This window comes from Leucoraja erinacea, chromosome 28 (assembly GCF_028641065.1).
Source record: "Leucoraja erinacea ecotype New England chromosome 28, Leri_hhj_1, whole genome shotgun sequence".
Taxonomy (NCBI): domain Eukaryota; kingdom Metazoa; phylum Chordata; class Chondrichthyes; order Rajiformes; family Rajidae; genus Leucoraja; species Leucoraja erinaceus.
Window position 1 is genome coordinate 17,678,022 of NC_073404.1, and position 17,319 is coordinate 17,695,340.

General features: G+C 43.1%; 1 protein-coding gene across 1 annotated transcript in view; it reads right to left on the reverse strand.

The window, feature by feature from the left end:
- Positions 1-4,709: 4,709 nt before the first annotated feature.
- bckdk (branched chain ketoacid dehydrogenase kinase) overlaps positions 4,710-17,319 on the reverse strand; it is a 38,132-nt gene continuing 25,522 nt past the window's right edge. Inside the window, exons 8-11 of the mRNA XM_055657911.1 lie at positions 13,943-14,071; positions 11,627-11,716; positions 7,570-7,725; positions 4,710-6,866 (exon numbers count right to left, since the gene is read on the reverse strand). Coding sequence (XP_055513886.1) covers positions 6,722-6,866; positions 7,570-7,725; positions 11,627-11,716; positions 13,943-14,071 — 520 coding nt within the window. The 3' untranslated portion in view covers positions 4,710-6,721. The remainder of the gene's footprint in view (positions 6,867-7,569; positions 7,726-11,626; positions 11,717-13,942; positions 14,072-17,319) is intronic.

Here is a 17,319-nt window from a genome sequence, read left to right on the forward strand (position 1 = left end):
GCTTCCCACTTTGGTATCTATTTGAGGACACTTTTTTTCTCCTATGACCCAACGTTGTTCCGTGTCAGGGAAGCAAAATAGGTCTCTGTCTGGACTTATATTCTTGCAGTTATTCATTGTTCGTGGTGCGAAAAGTGAGTAACGCCAATAAGATTACCCTGGTAAAGAATAAGGAGGCAACAACAGTGTTAATGAGTAATGCATACTTCCTACATCTTCTCTCCCCAACCCCACAATGCTATTATCCATTCAATTCTACCTTGCTAAATTATGGCAATCTCTAGACGGGAGGTGCGTTTATCACTTTGCCTGATTTGAAAGTTATTCACTTGGCTGTCAATTTAATTTTATTGATAATTTCCTCTACTTTTTTTAATATGCATAAAACTGTTTCTAAGAAACTATCAATGTATTCATAAACTTGTCACAAGTTTCATTTAATGTTTTTGCAGTTAAAGCAGCATAGTCACATTTTTTACTTTAAATATATATTCACGAGATTTGCTTTCTTCTCCTTCTCCACAATCTCACTAACTCTAGTTTCCAAATTTAAGGCAGTATTGGCAGTGGTGTATCCCTACACAGAGTATATCGCAGCTTCATTTTGGTGTTTTCACAGGACAAAATAGGGCACGAAAGCACGCCCAGCCAAACGCTAACTAGCCCTTTCAGAGCTGAGAATGTTCTGCCTGTAAACCTAGCCCCCCCCCCCCCCCCCCCCCCCCCCCCCCCCCCCCCCCCCCCCCCCCCCCCCCCCCCCCCCCCCCCCCCCCCCCCCCACCATTTACTGCTATCACTTGCACAGGTTGCTTTCAATGTTTTGGTGTAACAGAGAATGAAGGGCTGTACAGCCACCCACGTTTAGTTGGTTTCATTTGTCTTTCTTGAATCAGATTGACTTGTGTGTATTAAAGGGTTGATTAGATTGGCCTGTTCATATAATGTGCTGTAAGGAGTTTGAAGAACTTCTGTGTGTGGGGAATGTGGTTTCTTGTTTCATAATGCCTGAATTCTAGCCTTAGGAAGATAACCTCTTAACCCAGACCAATGAATATTCTGCCCTGCGGCTTTCTGAGTTTATAATGTACTGTTTCTTGTCATTAAGGAGCATCTACCTTTGACTGACGCCAGACTTTCTAATTTAATCTTCTAACCATTCAAAACTTTTACATTAGATTTGTTCATCTTTTGAGCACTGGGATATTTGTCCATGGCTATAACATACTGCAGCAATCCCACAATATCATCCGACAGCTATTGACAAATGTTAAACAGAAGAAGCTGGTATTGTCACACTCCATGTCCAAGTAACTTTTGAATTTGACTTGGAAATGTGAAGCAGTTTCCATCAGTTTAAAAAGTTGTGTGTAAATGCAAGTTGGTATCCTGATCAATTAGTTATTTTCAATATTGTATTTGCTAAGCTAAGAATTATTCTATCAAGTATTGAGAATAATGTCTTCAATATCTTGAAGCATCTCCCCCCCAGATTTATGAAGTATATTCCTTTATAAATCTGCACTTTTTACTGCTGGCTCTTCACAGTATTGAAACAGTTGCCCAATAGTTTGCAGCTTGTAAATATGATATTATCCCAACGATATGACTGTTAATATTAATGGACAAATACTTTGAATCGATATGAAGTTCTTTACTTATTTTCGCAGGCATGTTAATCTTTTAATATAGGTAGGTTAATACCATTGTTAAATGTAAAGTAAGCAGAGGAATGGTGGAGTAATGCAGGAAACACAATCTTGTGGATCTGCTAAACGTGCTATTAAAGCAATTTGAATGTCTATACTGCTAAAGATAAACAATTGCAGTATATCCAATAGCATTCCCATTCTCAGGACATACGTTTTAAAGTTGCATTGGCAGCTTGAATTTGTGAAATAGTTATACTGTTCGAAACTTTTGAAATCATATCCTATGCCAGTACTTTTGTCTAGGGTCTACATATGTTCACCTCTTCCATTGAATTCTGCCCTAATGGTTACGGTGCGATTGTCAGTGGACTTTAAATCATCATGCATGCTGGGCTCAATGCATAAGCAAAAGCTTTCTGCATTGAAACCACAAATCATGTTGCATATGAATTTGCATGCTTCCAGTCCTGTGGTATTTTACCTCTGACCTCCCTCCCCAACCAGTGGACGTCAAAACAAATTGTGTTTACTGCATTCTTCTGTCAGTCCTCTGCTTACTTTATATTTAACAACGGTGTTAATGTGCCGGTGTGACACTGAGAAGCTTTTGGTGGTGACGGTGTTTATTCTTCACTGCAACTCCACTGCATTTGCTTAAAACATGTGTTGTACCATTTCATTCCTTGTCACTTTCTCTTTTTTTTTTTTGTTTTAAACAAGTTGTTACTGCCATTGTTATGTTGGTTGTTTAAGATGTTTATAAAGCAAAAGAAATGGTGGCTTTGGAAGATTTCAAGATGGTAGCAGACTAAAATGTATTGAATCTTTATCACTTGCCTTGACTTGTCAGAAATAATGCATGGAATAGTTGTAAGACGTGTCCTAGAATAATCTGAGTCGAGTGAACAAGAACCATCCCAACTGTTACTACGAAAGTCATTAACCTATTTGTGTTTCCCTTCCACCTGGCCTTCCCTTCCCAACTGCCTGTGCTTTTCTATATGTACAGTACTTCACAAAAGAACAATCAAAATAAAATAGTGCGTCAAGAGAAAAATACTAAGGAGGGGCCTCATTGCTGTGAGCCACTCCTGTTATACGGGTGTAGGATATTTCTAAAGTTGTAACTGGTGGAATATTTATTAGGAGCATGTGTCGAAATATCATATACTGTATCTTGCAGAATAACTACTTAAATGTTATTTTGTTGCTTATCTGATCCTCCATGGTCTAAATCCTTTGATCTAGTCCTTTGGATAGTCTCTAAAATAGTTATAATTTAAAATTAACTATTGGTGTCTCAGTTCTTTTAGGTGCCATATGTCATCCAATTTAATGGAATTGGATTGTCCCCAATTTAATGGAAAGACACAAGGACATTCTGCTTTTTAACCCATGCCTTTAAACTGAGTTTCTTGCTTGCTTGTTAGTATTCCTGCTTCTGAAACCATGTACTGTGGAATATTTAAACGGTTATAACTCAATTTTCTGGTTAATGTACTCAAGGGGAGCTATTGTCATGGTGGAATTCTGTTTAAATTTAGTCCAACTTTAGAGAATCTCCCTGTTTGCAGCATTTGAACCAAACGGGGCACTATCATCTAGATTTGTTAATTGATTAATTTATCTCTTATTAACCTGCTTACCTTGTATCCTCGTATGAAACATGATAGACTAGAACATGAGTGGGCATTCCCACTCAATCGCCCAGTATGTTATATCACTGATATTGTGGGGGGAATATTGAGATTTTTTTGTTCATGCCTGTTTTACCCATGTTCGTTCATGTTTTGGCAGCACTGTTTGGACTGGTTTAATGGTTAACTGGGCCAATGTTAGAGTCCAGCATTGATATTGACCAAGTACATTCTGATCTTCAAGTGGGAACAAAAATAGAGGGCTGCTTAAGGGACACTCCACCTCCCAAGGCTTGAGTTTATTGTTAGGTACATGTGTCATATACATTTAGTGACCAAAATATTTAGCAATGGCCACATCAATTTGTGTGGGACGCCTAATTCAGGTTATGAGTTTTGTTCCTGATGTTCTCCTTGTTAATAGAAAATAAATGCAGAATTTTGTAAAGATTTGAGTATTTTCTCAGTTGATGTTTTATAGGATTATACCACTTGTAAATAACGTTTTGCTGGTTGGTTCTTAATCCTTGTACAGCCAACTCTTATTTTGAATTTGTAGCTGCACAAAACATGCTGTACTTCAGAAACCTCAATTATACTTGAATAAAGTTTTACTTTAAATTTAAAGTTATTCCAACTTTTCTAATTTTGGAGAGTTTTCACAGAGACCTGGTGTCTTGCTGTGAATTTTAATCATTAGGGTGATGTAGTTTTGCTGCACCTCTGGTTTCCCCAGGTATTCTAGGGTGGTGTTGCCCACAGCTCTGTACTCCCATTGACGCTGATACTATGCCTGGCACAAGTGAGGTCACTGGCAGCACATATGCCACCGGAAGACTTCAAGCGCACAGGCAACCAAATTTCCTGACCAATTTCCTGAATGGGAAAGGTTCGGAAATGTGAGTCACTCCGGCTGATTTTGCATCATGTGGAACAAACACAGAGCAAGATCCATTTCCCAGGAAATTGTTCCTCTCCCATCTTCCTTGTTGTTCAGTGCATGGGTGCTAGGTCAACTCCATTGCTCACCTGATATGACAGATAAGGATGGGGTGGGAGATGCAGTCTGAGCAGAGGCAAAATAAATCATCAGATCAGCATCACACACTGGTCTCTGGGGTTATGCTAAAGACAGGTTGTTTTAGTTGTTACTGCATTGAAATTTCTTGGGGCTTTATATTTACAAACTTGCACCTGATCATTAAAAAAAAAACTCAGCCAGAAAATGTGCAAATTATTTCTTGGCTAGTGAATAACATAACTTTCCAGTGAAAATATAGTATAACCATAGTGTAATCATCAACACATGCCTCACTCTATATTGTACACCTTAGATTGTACTTGTGAAATTCATATATTAAAATAGGTCCTTGCTATAGAAAGACTGAAAAGGTCACTGTCTAACTGCACAAAGCCAGAGAAGCAAGATTAAAAACTAAATTTTATTAAAACCAACATTTCACAATTACACGTAGCACTCCTGATCCAAGCGCACATTCAATTCCTACTGATACAATGAATGTCAGAGGTCAGAAGAGGCAGGATTTAGGAAATGTCATATTTACAAATAACCAAGCCTTGATGGGAAAGGATACAATTGGTGAATCTAAAAAGACCACAACAATGCCAGAGCTACAAAAATGCTAGTTTAAACTCCAGCTTTTATTGTTAAAATGTATTTAAAATGTTCGATTTTTAACACACAGGCCTATAGTTATTGTTAAAAAGGGTTTTTTCTTTTTCTGACTCGGTTAAAGGTTCATTGATCAAGGCCACAATGTTGCGTTTTTATAGCACCATAGACTTATTTCCAATTTCTGACGACTTACTGATAATTATTCCTTTATGCATGAATAGCAGTCTTCAATGAAATTCATGAGCTAAACTGGTAAATAGCTAACATTTTTGTTGAAAGTTAAACATTATTTTGTGTAAAGCACTCTAGTGTCCAAAGCTATTGCTTTGAGTATTAAATGTAATTTAAAATAATAAGAATTAGCTGTTTACCCTTGAGAATAAAATAAACTTATATACTAGATGTTTTACTTAAATGAGGTACAGAAAGGAAGAAGGTTATTCACACAAAATAAAAGTTCTGATCCAATTAAAATATATATTTTGTTTCATGAGAAATTATCCTTTCAAATCTTGCATTCGTTCTATTAAGGGTTGTTCACCTAGTTTCCTTAGCAACAGTAAAACTGATCAGAACCGTTGCCCATTTAAAAAGAGAAATGGATGAGAATTCATGTGATGTTAATGGTCTTATGGTTACATCTGAATGCTTAATGGGTCTCGGTCATGTTCAAACTCCATATATAGCAGACATGGCCTTGTTTTGTAAAGGGAGCTTGGCTTCCCTGTGCAGTATCTCTTTCCAGAATTGCACTTACCAGAAACAATGAGCTCAGTTTGACTAAGCTTGTGGAAAGGAATTGCAAAATGAGAATACATTGGTTGATAAGTCAGCTTAAAGTGAAAGACCCATCCTTGGTAGGAACTTGAGATTTAAAAGCTGAATCTGTAAACAATTCTGGGTCACTGCTGGGCTGCAATTAACTGCTTTAAACCCGATTCTGAATTGGTTATTTCTTTTGAACAAACAACTGGTATATAGTTGCTTCTCAGTTGACTAAAAATCCCAAGGTTCTTGTGAATATATGCTGCATCAGCATTGAGTCATATTGCAAATTCAACTTAAAGCTAACAAAGTAAATGGTTATAATGAAAGGTTTTTGACCTAAAATGTTAATTCTGTTTCTCTCCATGACTGCTGACTGACCTCCTGAGTATTTTCTGCATTGGTAAGTGATGTTTGAATTGGCATGATCTGGAATGAAAATTGCAGTTCCTCTCGTTATCCATCTGAGATGTGTATTAACTTTGAGTCTGTAGAATACTGCACAAAGTGAGGTTTCAGTAAAAAATAGCTGGCAGTCTCTGATGATTAAACCCAGAAACAATTACCAACATAACCTCTTCAAAAAGTGGCAATAAAATATTTTTAAATATTCCAAGTATTCTATATCAAAAGTGTTCTATCTTGTGTACAGGTTTAGCCGTTTGTCTTCAGTTTCAAGGCTATGATAATTTTGTCTGTCACTGCAGGCAGGGAGCAGCAGAGGGTACTGTTGCCTGACCAGTGATTGCTGGCATCTTTGTCAGCCTGGTCAATGAAAATCCATTCTCGATTGTGAATCCTGTAAATAATGTTCACCAGTCCTCGCAGCTCGGTCAGAGACTCTGCAATGCTCGGGTGATGCTAACTACAGGGGTTATCCGTACAATTCTTTTTACTTGTTATTCAAAAACAGATTTCCAGAAATACTTCCATTTATACCCCAATTACAGCAAGCATGATTCAGTTGGAACCTAGAATTACTGTACAGCCTCTTAGTAACAATGTCCACCATGTCTGGCTGCCCAGCTGCCAGTTTAAATGCGAAAGCTTTCTTCCCTCCCGTCAATGTGCTTTAGACGCAAATAAACATCTGTTCCGATGCCTTGCAAGGACTGAATGGAGAGCGTTCCTCCCAGGTACTCTGCATAAGCACGAGATGTGGGCAGACCAAATCCAAACCTAGACAAAAAGGGAATCTTAATTACTACAGCCTATTCATAGAATCCATAGGTCTCAAAGGGAAGATGTACCATTCGATAACCTCCCGTTAAGTGCATTCTACACTAGATATAATAAACATAAGTGGAACCCCTTCATATTTAGCTCATGCTGACAAATGCACATTTTAATCCACGTCAGTCGATTGTTGCTAATCGTGAATTACACATCAACCAGAAACCTGTTGGTCGCTGATCCACGCATGCGCAAGCTCAGTCATGTTACTGGGAGTGTTAGTAAATGTCACTGGTTTGTGCAGAACCCTCTTCTGTCCCGATGTTGGGATGAGTCCAGACCAGGGGCCACAGTTTAAGAATAAGGGGTAGGCCATTTAGAACGGAGATGAGGAAACATTTTCACACAGTTGCAAATTTGTGGAATTCTCTGCATGATTTCAAGAGAGTGTTAGATAGAGCTCTTACGGCTAGTGGAATCAAGGGGTATGGGGAGAAGGCAGGAATGGGGTACTGATTGTGGATGATCAGCCATGATCACATTGAATGGCGGTGATGGCTCGAAGGGCCTACTCCTGCACCTATTGTCTATGTATTGATGTCATGGCTGACCCTGACATCTTTTAAAATTGTCATAAACCTGCCAGTGATTTTCCATACTGGGAAGCGTTACTTGCAAGTTATTCACCACTTTCCCACTCTTTACTTACCCGTGCATGGGCCCTGACTGTGGGCCGCTGCTGACCAGGTGACCGTAAAATGCGTTGGTTCTGGAATCCTGGCTGGTCTCCTCGGCTGTGGTGAAGTGATAGTTCATCACGTTGCCGATGATGTTGTGTGGAATCCCACCTCCGCGGTCTGAAATCCTGCAGCAAGGGAACACAAACCATGGCCTCTGCATGATCTGATAGCCCAACTTGTCCCTGCTGGGTACACAAAAATGCTGGAGAAACTCAGCGGGTGCAGCAGCATTTATGGAGCGAAGGAAATAGGCAACGTTTCGGGCCGAAACCGTTCTTCAGACTGATGGGGGGGTGGCGGGGAGAAGAAAGGAAAAAGGAGGAGGAGGAGCCCGAGGGCTGAGGGATGGGAGGAGACAGCCCAAGTGCTGGGGAAGGGGAGGAGACAGCAAGGGCTAACAAAATTGGGAGAATTCAATGTTCATGCCCGCAGGATGCAGACTCCCCAAGCGGAATATGAGATGCTGTTCCTCCAATTTCCGGTGTTGCTCACTCTGGCCGTGGAGGAGACCCAGGACAGAGAGGTCGGATGGGGAATGGGAGGGGGAGTTGAAGTGCTGAGCCACCGGGAGGTCAGGTAGGTTCTTGCGGACCGAGTGGAGGTTTTCGGCGAAACGATCGCCCAACCTCCGCTTAGTCTCACCGATGTAGATCAGCTGACACCTAGAGCAGCGGATGCAATAGATGAGGTTGGAGGAGATACAGGTGAACCTCTGTCGCACCTGGAATGACTGCTTGGGTCCTTGAATGGAATCGCTGGGGGAGGTAAAGGGACAGGTGTTGCATTTCTTGCGGTTGCAACGGAAAGTGCCCGGGGAGGGGGTGGTGCGGGAGGGAAGGGAAGAATTGACAAGGGAGTTATGGAGGGAGCGGTCTTTGCGGAAGGCAGACATGGGGGGAGATGGGAAGATGTGGCGAGTGGTGGGGTCACGTTGGAGGTGGCGAAACTGATGGAGGATTACTTGTTGTATGTGATGGCTGGTGGGGTGAAAGGTGAGGACTAGGGGGACTCTGCCCGTGTTGCGAGTGCGGGGATGGTGAGAGAGAGCAGTGTTGCGGGGTATGGAGGAGACCCTGGTGGGAGCCTCATCTATGGTGGAGGAGGGGAACCCCTGTTCCCTGAAGAATGAGGACATTTCAGATGCCCTGGTGTGGAATGCCTCATCCTGGGAGCAGATGCGGTGTAGACGGAGGAATTGGGAGTAGGGGATGGAGTCCTTACAGGAAGCAGGGTGGGAAGAAGTGTAGTCCAGATAGCCATGGGAGTCAGTAGGTTTATAGTGGATGTCGGTCAGAAGTCTATCACCTGCGATGGAGATAGTGAGGTCAAGGAATGGTAGGGAAGTCGGAAATAGTCCAGGTGTATTTGAGTGCCGGATGGAAGTTGGTGAAGTAGATGAAGTCAGTGAGGTGGGTGCTGCTGAGGACCCTGCTGGGTGTCGGTGACTAAAGGCAAATTTCCTCTCCGTTCACCGAAAATAAAAATCCACAAAAATAAAAACAGGACTCAATGGATTGCACTGTGCCATATAGGATGCATGTGGTACCACGATGTATGGGGTGTGTACCAGGCAGCAGTTGCTTCAATTCTCTATCTGTCTTTGACAGAGTATGATGCTCCAAATTACAAGCACAATCCACTTAACTCTTATCATGAGTGCAGCCAGAATAGAAAGCAATGTTTGCTTTTCAACTCTCCCACACTGCACTTTGTACAGCTTTTTCTGCTCGAGCTTTGGCCTTGTGATGTTTTCCTTTATCACCAGGGGCGTAGTTATGTACTTTTACTTGAATCTGTAAGTCAACTGCTCACTTCACTACCCACTGAGTTTGCCACTTCCTAAATGCAGGATGCAGAAACGATGAGACAGCAATCCAACCGGGAAAACCATGGTGCAGACCACTTAATCTCCCAGCAGTCCAGCTGAGTGGTAGAATTCCATTTATTGTCATTCAAACAACCAAGGTTCAAATGAAATTTTGTTCCTGCAGTCATAACATCAAAAAACCAAAACACACAATTAACACAATTCCACACAAACATCCATCACGGTGAATCTCCAAACACCTCCTCACTGTGATGGAAGGCAAAGGTCTTATCTCTTCTCTGTTCTATATTCTTCTCCCGCAGACAAGCAGTCAAACTGCTGCATCGAGCTGATCGAGGCTCTTGATGTTAGAGCCCCCCGACGGGCGATGGTAAATCCCGCGGCCGTTGAAGCCGCGCCGGGCGATGTAAGGCCCTGCTCCGGGTCGATTTAAACCCCTCGATTCGGGCGGGCGAAGTTGCCGTTGTGGGAGCTCCAAATAACGGTCTCCCACCATGGACTCGCGAGCTCCTGATGTTGCCGTCCACAGGGCCTGCAGCCGAAGCCTCCGAAGCTCCGGTCGGGTCACAGCCGTGCGCCACCACAGCGTTCCACGCTCCGAAGTCAGCCAGCTCGGCGATGGTGAGTCCACAAGCTCTGCAACTGGAGCCCCAGGTCGATTCCGGTTGGAGGCCGCCGGCTCCACGATGTTAGGCCCCAACGACAACGGAGACGTGACAGGGAAAAGGTTGCGTCCCCGTTCAGGGAAGAGATTAAAAAGTCCCCCCCTTAAACAGAAATATAATATAGAATAAAAGCAGAAAATGCTGACAAGGACACCAACTACGGAGAGAGTCTTCGACATGGAACTTAATGTGAAGTGGAACGGAACTGGAATGCTTACTGTTTTTCTCTCCACATTCACTGCACACCCTGCTGAAGAAAGCTAATGGCATGTTGGCCTTCATAACGAGAGGAGTTGAATGTAGGAGCAAAGAGGTCCTTCTGCAGTTGTACAAAGCCCTGGGAGGCCATTTGAAACTGAGATGAGAAAAAAATTTAAAAAATCACCCAGAGAGTTGTGAATCGTGAAATTCCCTGCCTCAGAAGGCAGTGGAGGCTGACTCACTAGATGAATTCAAGAGTTTGATAGAGCTGTTACGGCTAGTGGAATCAAGGGATATGGGGAGATGGCAGGAACGGGGTGCTGATTGTGGATGATCAGCCATGATCACATTGAATGGGTCTAAGGGCTGAATGGCCCATTCCTCCACCTATTTTCAATGTATCTGCTGGTCAGCATGGACATGGTGGGCCGAATGGCCTGCTTCCATGCCACATGACTATTTCTATTCCAGCCAGTACCTTTTAATCCTAAACCCAGACTCAAGGCAGAATTGTTTCCAAACAATTAACAGAATAAATGCCAAACCATAATATGCTAAACAAGAAGAGACTTACTTACATCAGCTGCAATTTGAAAGCTGAGAGTTTCGTCAGTAGGCAACGCATATGGAGGAACATCTCCACACATAACTGGAGCATAGGCACGACTTGGAAAATGAGGGCAAAACATGGCGCCTCTTGCATGCGGCCTCAGTAAACTATTTCTGATCAATTGCTAATCGAGGCTGGTATGGTGATGGTCTAATGGACTGTTTATAAGAAATGAATTTCACTGTGCGTTTGTACTTTGCACATGTGACAATAATGCACCAAGTCACTGGTTTAGTTCTCGCCACTGAAAGCCATGGGCTTGCTGCACAGACTGCTGTTAACCTCAGGAGATGCTCAAATCAGTCCACAGGTCTTCACGGCTTCCAGAGACTCCACGGCTGAACCAGTTGGCACCTCATTTGGATTCCTAAATCCCACTGGCAGAACGACTGTTTTATACACGAGAGAAGGAGCGTCACTAATGAGGCAGCAAGGATGAGTTATTTGTGGAAAACAACAATTAAAAATGGGCTGTTAAGTGAAGAGCATGCTAAGAGCAGAGAGAAGGTTGGCAGCGCACCTTGCTGCTCAGTATTTCACCACTCTGTTCCAACTACAATGCTCCTAAGTCAATGAAGGTATTGCCAAAAGCACCGTTGACACAAAGGTAATGTTCAAACAGGCAGTATCTGTGTGTAAGGGGAGAGGCCGTTGAGGCAAAAACAGGCACAAGTTGAATAACCCATCCATCTGCGTTCGTATTGCAACTATAAATTATTTACCTGATAACAAAATCAATATCGTTGTTGGCAATAGTGATCACAACATCAGGGACGTTGTAAGGGGTCTTCAGGTGACTCTCCATAGTGGCTCTGTGAGAGGAGAGAGAGACGTAGTTAGAAAAGATATTAAGCTGAAAAGATAACAGAAGATTTACAAGGATGTTGTATAAGGGTTTTGGCATGTTGGACTCCATCAGTCTGGGAATGGAGTGCAGAAGCTGGGATGTTATGTTACACGTATAGACATTGAGGCCACTCTTGGAGTATTGTGTTCTGTTTTGTCTACCCTGCTATAAGAACGCTGCCATTAGACTGGAAAGAATGCAGCGAGGATTTGCAAGGATGTTGCCAGGACTTGGGGGCCTGAGCTATTGGGCAGGCTAGGACTTTATTCCTTGGAGCACAGGAGGATGAGAGGAGATCTTATAGAGGTGTATAAGGCCATGAGGGGAATAGTTAGCATGAATGCATGGAGTATTTTATTCAGAGTAGGGGAAATCAGGAACCAGAGGACATAGGTTTAAGGTGAGAGGAGAAAAGATTTAATAGGAACCTGAGGGGCAACTTCTTCCACACAAAGGGAGGTGGGTAAATGGAACAAGCTGTCAGAAGAGGTAGTTGTGACAGGTACTATAACAACATTTAAAAGACATTTGGACAGGTAAATGGATAGGAATGTTTATACAAAGGGTATAACAAAATTGCGGAGTTCCAGCACTCAGCGCCTTGTTGGCTCCCTCCAGTGCCTCTTCACTTCCACACAAATTCACAGTCGATGCGACAGAGTCAAAGGGGCCTTGATCGTAACATACAGTATTCTTGGGGGTCTTGGTCAGAAGCGATTTGCTTCGTCTTGTGGGAGAATCTAGAACAGGTGTTAGAATATGGAGCAAAATCTGCAGGAGGAACTCAGTGGGTCAGACAGCACCTGCAGAGGCAGAGGGGACGTCAACATTTCTAGTCGGGACCCAGTCTCAAGACTGAGTGTAGAGGGGAGAGGCAGGTGAGGAGTGGGAGGATGGGCAGATGAAGCGTGGTGGGGATGTGAGGGGTGGAGATGGGAGACAAAGGCCGATGGGTAGAAACACAAGGAGAGAGAAATAAAATGAAACTATTTTCTGGTTTTAGTTCAGATTTCCAGCATTTGGAGCATGATTTTGTGATGGGACATGCAACTATCTTCAGCCACATGTGGTGTTCAGCCATATTCCCCATCATCACCAATACTGTCTGCAGTTAATCGAACCTTTCTAACAATGTATGGTGCCCAGATCTCTACATAATACAGCCAATGTTATCTACATTGGACTTTAGGTGCAGCAGGATTTCTCTACTTCATGTTCTATTTCCTGCCATAAAACCAAACACTTTTTTGTACAAAAAAATGCTGGAGAAACTCAGTGGGTGCAACAGCATCTATGGAACGAAGAAAATAGGCTACGGACACAACTGACCCATTTTAAATATCAACATGCATTTTACCGGTGTAAGCTGTTGCCAGCTCTTCAGCATTAAAAAAATCAGTGTACCCAAGCAGTCCTTCCAGGTGAGGCAGAGGTTCACCTGCATCTCCTCCAACCTCATCTATTGCATCCGCTGTTCCAGGTGTCAACTGTTCTACATCGGTGAGACCAAGCGCAGGCTTGGCGATCGCTTCGCCCAACACCTCCGCTCAGTCTGCAAGAACCAACCTGATCTCCCGGTGGCTCAGCACTTCAACTCCCCCTCTCATACCGAATCCGACCTTTCTGTCCTGGGCCTCCTCCATGGCTAGAGTGAGTCCCACCACAAATTGGAGGAGCAGCACCTCATATTACACCCCAGTGGTATGAACATTAACTTCTCCAATTTCAGGTTTCTTTCTTGCTTTCTCCCTCCTGTCTCCACCTCTTCCTTTCTTTTTAACCCCCCACCCCGACATCAGTCTGAAGAAACATCACTCAGTCCTTCGCTCCATAGATGCTGCCTCACCAGCTGAGTTTCTCCAGCATTTTTGTCTACCATAGCCTTTTTTAAAAAATAACTGGTTATGATCTGGATTGTGAACGTGATCATTAACGTTTCTTTAAAGAACAGGCCGTGACAAACTCTGTCTCTGCCGCTGTGCAGTCTCATCATGCGTGCGTGTGATTTCAGTCTCACCACAGATCAGTGGCCTGGTTGCAGGCCAGGGGGAAGAAAGCACACCCGTTACGAACTGACCATGTACACCAGAGTGTGGGATGGTGGAATCTGCAGGACATACCCGCGCCATCCCACTCTCTGGTGCGCAAGGTCACATCAGCGATGTTTGCCATGTGAAGAGACAACACTCACCTCATTGCATTCTTCAGCAGTTCAGGAAGGATGTAGTCCAACGGCATGGGGAGGTAGGGAAACCTCGCTGCCACGTGACCATTTATCCGCACCCGAGGAGAGTTTCCATACTGATGCTCACACAGTCGCCTGCAAACACGGGGAGAACATGCGATTCGTAAGTGGTAAGGGAGCAGAATTAGGCCATTCGGCCCGTCAAGTCGACTTTGCCATTCAATCAAGTCAAGTCACATTTATTTATATAGCACATTTAAAAAACAACTCTTGTTGGCCAAAGTGCTTTACATTTGTTATAAGAATAGCACAACAAACAGACTACATACATATATACATGTAGCCCTCACTCAGAGGACGTCAGGAAAGGCTTGGGAGTATAGATAAGTCTTTAGTCTTGACTTAAAAGAGTCGTTGGAGGGGACAGTTCTGATGGGGAAAGGGGATGCTGTTCCATCTCTCCCTAGATCATGGCTGATCTATCTCTCCCTAACCCCATTCTCCTGCCTTCTCCCCGTAACCCCTGATACCTGTACTAATCGAGAATCTTTCTATCTCTGCCATAAAAATATCCATTGACTGCCTACTGTGGCAACGCAAGGTAATGCTTGGGTGATGATTAAAATGTATCAGTTGTGTAAGGGAAAAAAACACAATTTAAAATTGAACGCTGGGTTAAACAAAAGCTCTTGGGATAACAATCTTCCTCACAATGTTAGCAAGAACAAGGATCTGATTATTGACTTTAGGAGGGGAAAGTTGAGGATCCATGAGCCTATCTTCATCGACGAGATGGCGATGGAGAAAGTCAATAGCTTGAAGTTGCAGCCCATGCATATCTCTGACGACCTGGCACATCGATGCAAGCACAAAGAATGCTCATCTCTGCTTCTACTCCCTTAGAAGATTGAGGACATTCGGTAAATTGATGAATACTCGATCAAGCTTCTCGGGTGATGGACTTGCGAGATTCTCTGACCCAGGGTTGTGGAGGAGGATCATGGTGGGTACCTATAGAGGAGGTAGGTATATTGGTTAAAGATAAATGAATTGAGAACTTGGGGAACTAGCCTAGAAAAGGAGTTGAAGCCTCGGGTACTAAATAGTATGGCAGGCTTGATGGGTTGAATGTCTGATTCCTGCTCCTATTTTCTTGTGTTCAACCTTCACAGAATCAAGGGATTAACAGCATAGTCAGAGGTTCCCTAGTAATCAGAGGTTGTGTGGCAAAGCATCTTCTTAGTCCCTTTCCTGCTCTGTCTCTGCCCTTCAATATTTATATTAAAACATTCATCTAGATCTACAATGAACAATAATCCACCGTTTGGCTGCCTTTTCGATTATTATAAGTTCATATAGAGGGAGTTTCCTGGTGTCTCGATCAATATTTCAGCTAGAATCACCACCAACATTCAATATTTTTTTGTCAGTGGGAACATCACCATGTGCAGTCATTGGCTTGCTTTGTTTTCACGGCAACAGCTGCAGTTCAAACACATTCGTCATGTGGAAAGTATTTGACAGTGTTTGAGATGTAATAGAAGTGGAAACGGGTGCAGAATGCACCAAACATGAGTGAAGAAGAGATGACGAGGCCCCATAACCTATGATGATTGGATGTTGTTGCCCAGAGTGTCGCCTTTCCTGTTGCCGAGCAGATTTAATCCGAGAGCGGGAATCTGGCTGCAACTCCAGTAAGAAAGCCTTGGCTTCAATTCAACGTTCCACACTGACCTGTGACCTGTGTGTATTTCCAGCAATCATTACTGCGTGCTTACAGGACGCCTGGTATGATTCACATTCCCTGCACCCATTGAGAGACCGTGTCATCCATCAGTATGTCAACGATTAAAATGCCTCCAATTTCTTTCTCATGCCAACTCCCTTGTGTTGGACTAGTCTTCGACCGAGCCAGTGAATCTCCCAACTGAATCACAGTCCAATTATTAAAAGAAGAATCACATCAAAAGCAGATTTTCTATGTACTGTGATCGTTTTACTGCTCAGGTTTTCTCCTAAAGTCATTGAGAGACACACAGACTAAATCCCTCAGTGTCATCAGTCAGTGTGTCAATGACTAAGATGCCTCCAATTTCTTTTTCATGCCTCCTCCCGGAGATGGCTGGTGTCCACTCAAGGTCAAGACTGGCAGTAAATGGATTGCTGCTAATGATATGTATTTATGTTGTACTATGCTATTAATATACTGGAAGCAGTCTCACCGCTGTGTGACCCCATAGCTTGTTAGGAACATTCTACGTATAACTGCAGCGACAGGTTCCTGGATGTAAAGGGATATGGTCACCTACCCATCAGTGTTCACACATTGCCCACCCAAAAACAACCACCAAATATGCTGGAAACATTCCACGGTGCTATATATATATATATATATATATATATATAGCCTTTTATTAGAAACGGGAATGCTTTAGAAATAAAACAAGTCTTCGAATGCAGTGAATGAGCATAGGGGAGATGTAATTGAACTATGCAACTCAGAAAAAGGCTCTTTGACCCAACTTACCCATGTTGACCAAATTGCTTAACTTAGTTGATCCCACTTGCCTGTGCCCATATCCCTCCCAGTAGGGATGCAAATCTTTGATTGGCTGAGCACATGAGGAACAGGGGAAGTCCTAGGCTCCAATCCTGAAGCATGCTGAGCTAATGGATCTCAACAAAGATGGAATATGGCTTCAAAGTTCCTGCAGTAGCGAGGGAGAAGATCAGCCGCGTTTGCTGCTACTAAATGCTATCCAGCAACACCTTCCTAGAGCTATCACCATGGGTCAAGCCTGCTCGGACTCAGACTTGGATCATGTACAATTAGTTGAGGAAAATTAGGATATGGTTGATACGTAAAACCCGTACCAGTTAATGCTTTCAGGAGAGATGGTCTAACCAGGACCAAAGATAACTTTTGTCACTTTCTTCTTAATCACCCACTTCATCTTTCATGATGTTATTTACATTTTTAGACTTGGACACAGACTTACTCTCAAATCATTATCGCTTGGCATACAATATTTAATATAATATATTTTCTCTGCACCCTTCCACAGGTTCAGGTAATGATTATGCACCATGTGATTCCACACGTTGTTTAGTTTAGTTTAGAGATACATCATGGAAACAGACACCAATTAATCTACAAACCTGCACGTTTTGGGGATGTTGGATGAAACCCACACGGTCACAGGGAAAACGTGCAAACTCCGCACTGACAACACCCGAGACCAGGATCGAACCTGTGTCTGGTGCCGTGAGGCCGTGGCTCTACCAGCTGTACCATTGCCTTATCCTGCTGGATAGGCTACACAGGAAAAGATTTCCAAATTTTTGAGCTCGCTACAGCCCCATGTAATTTAATGTAATAAAAA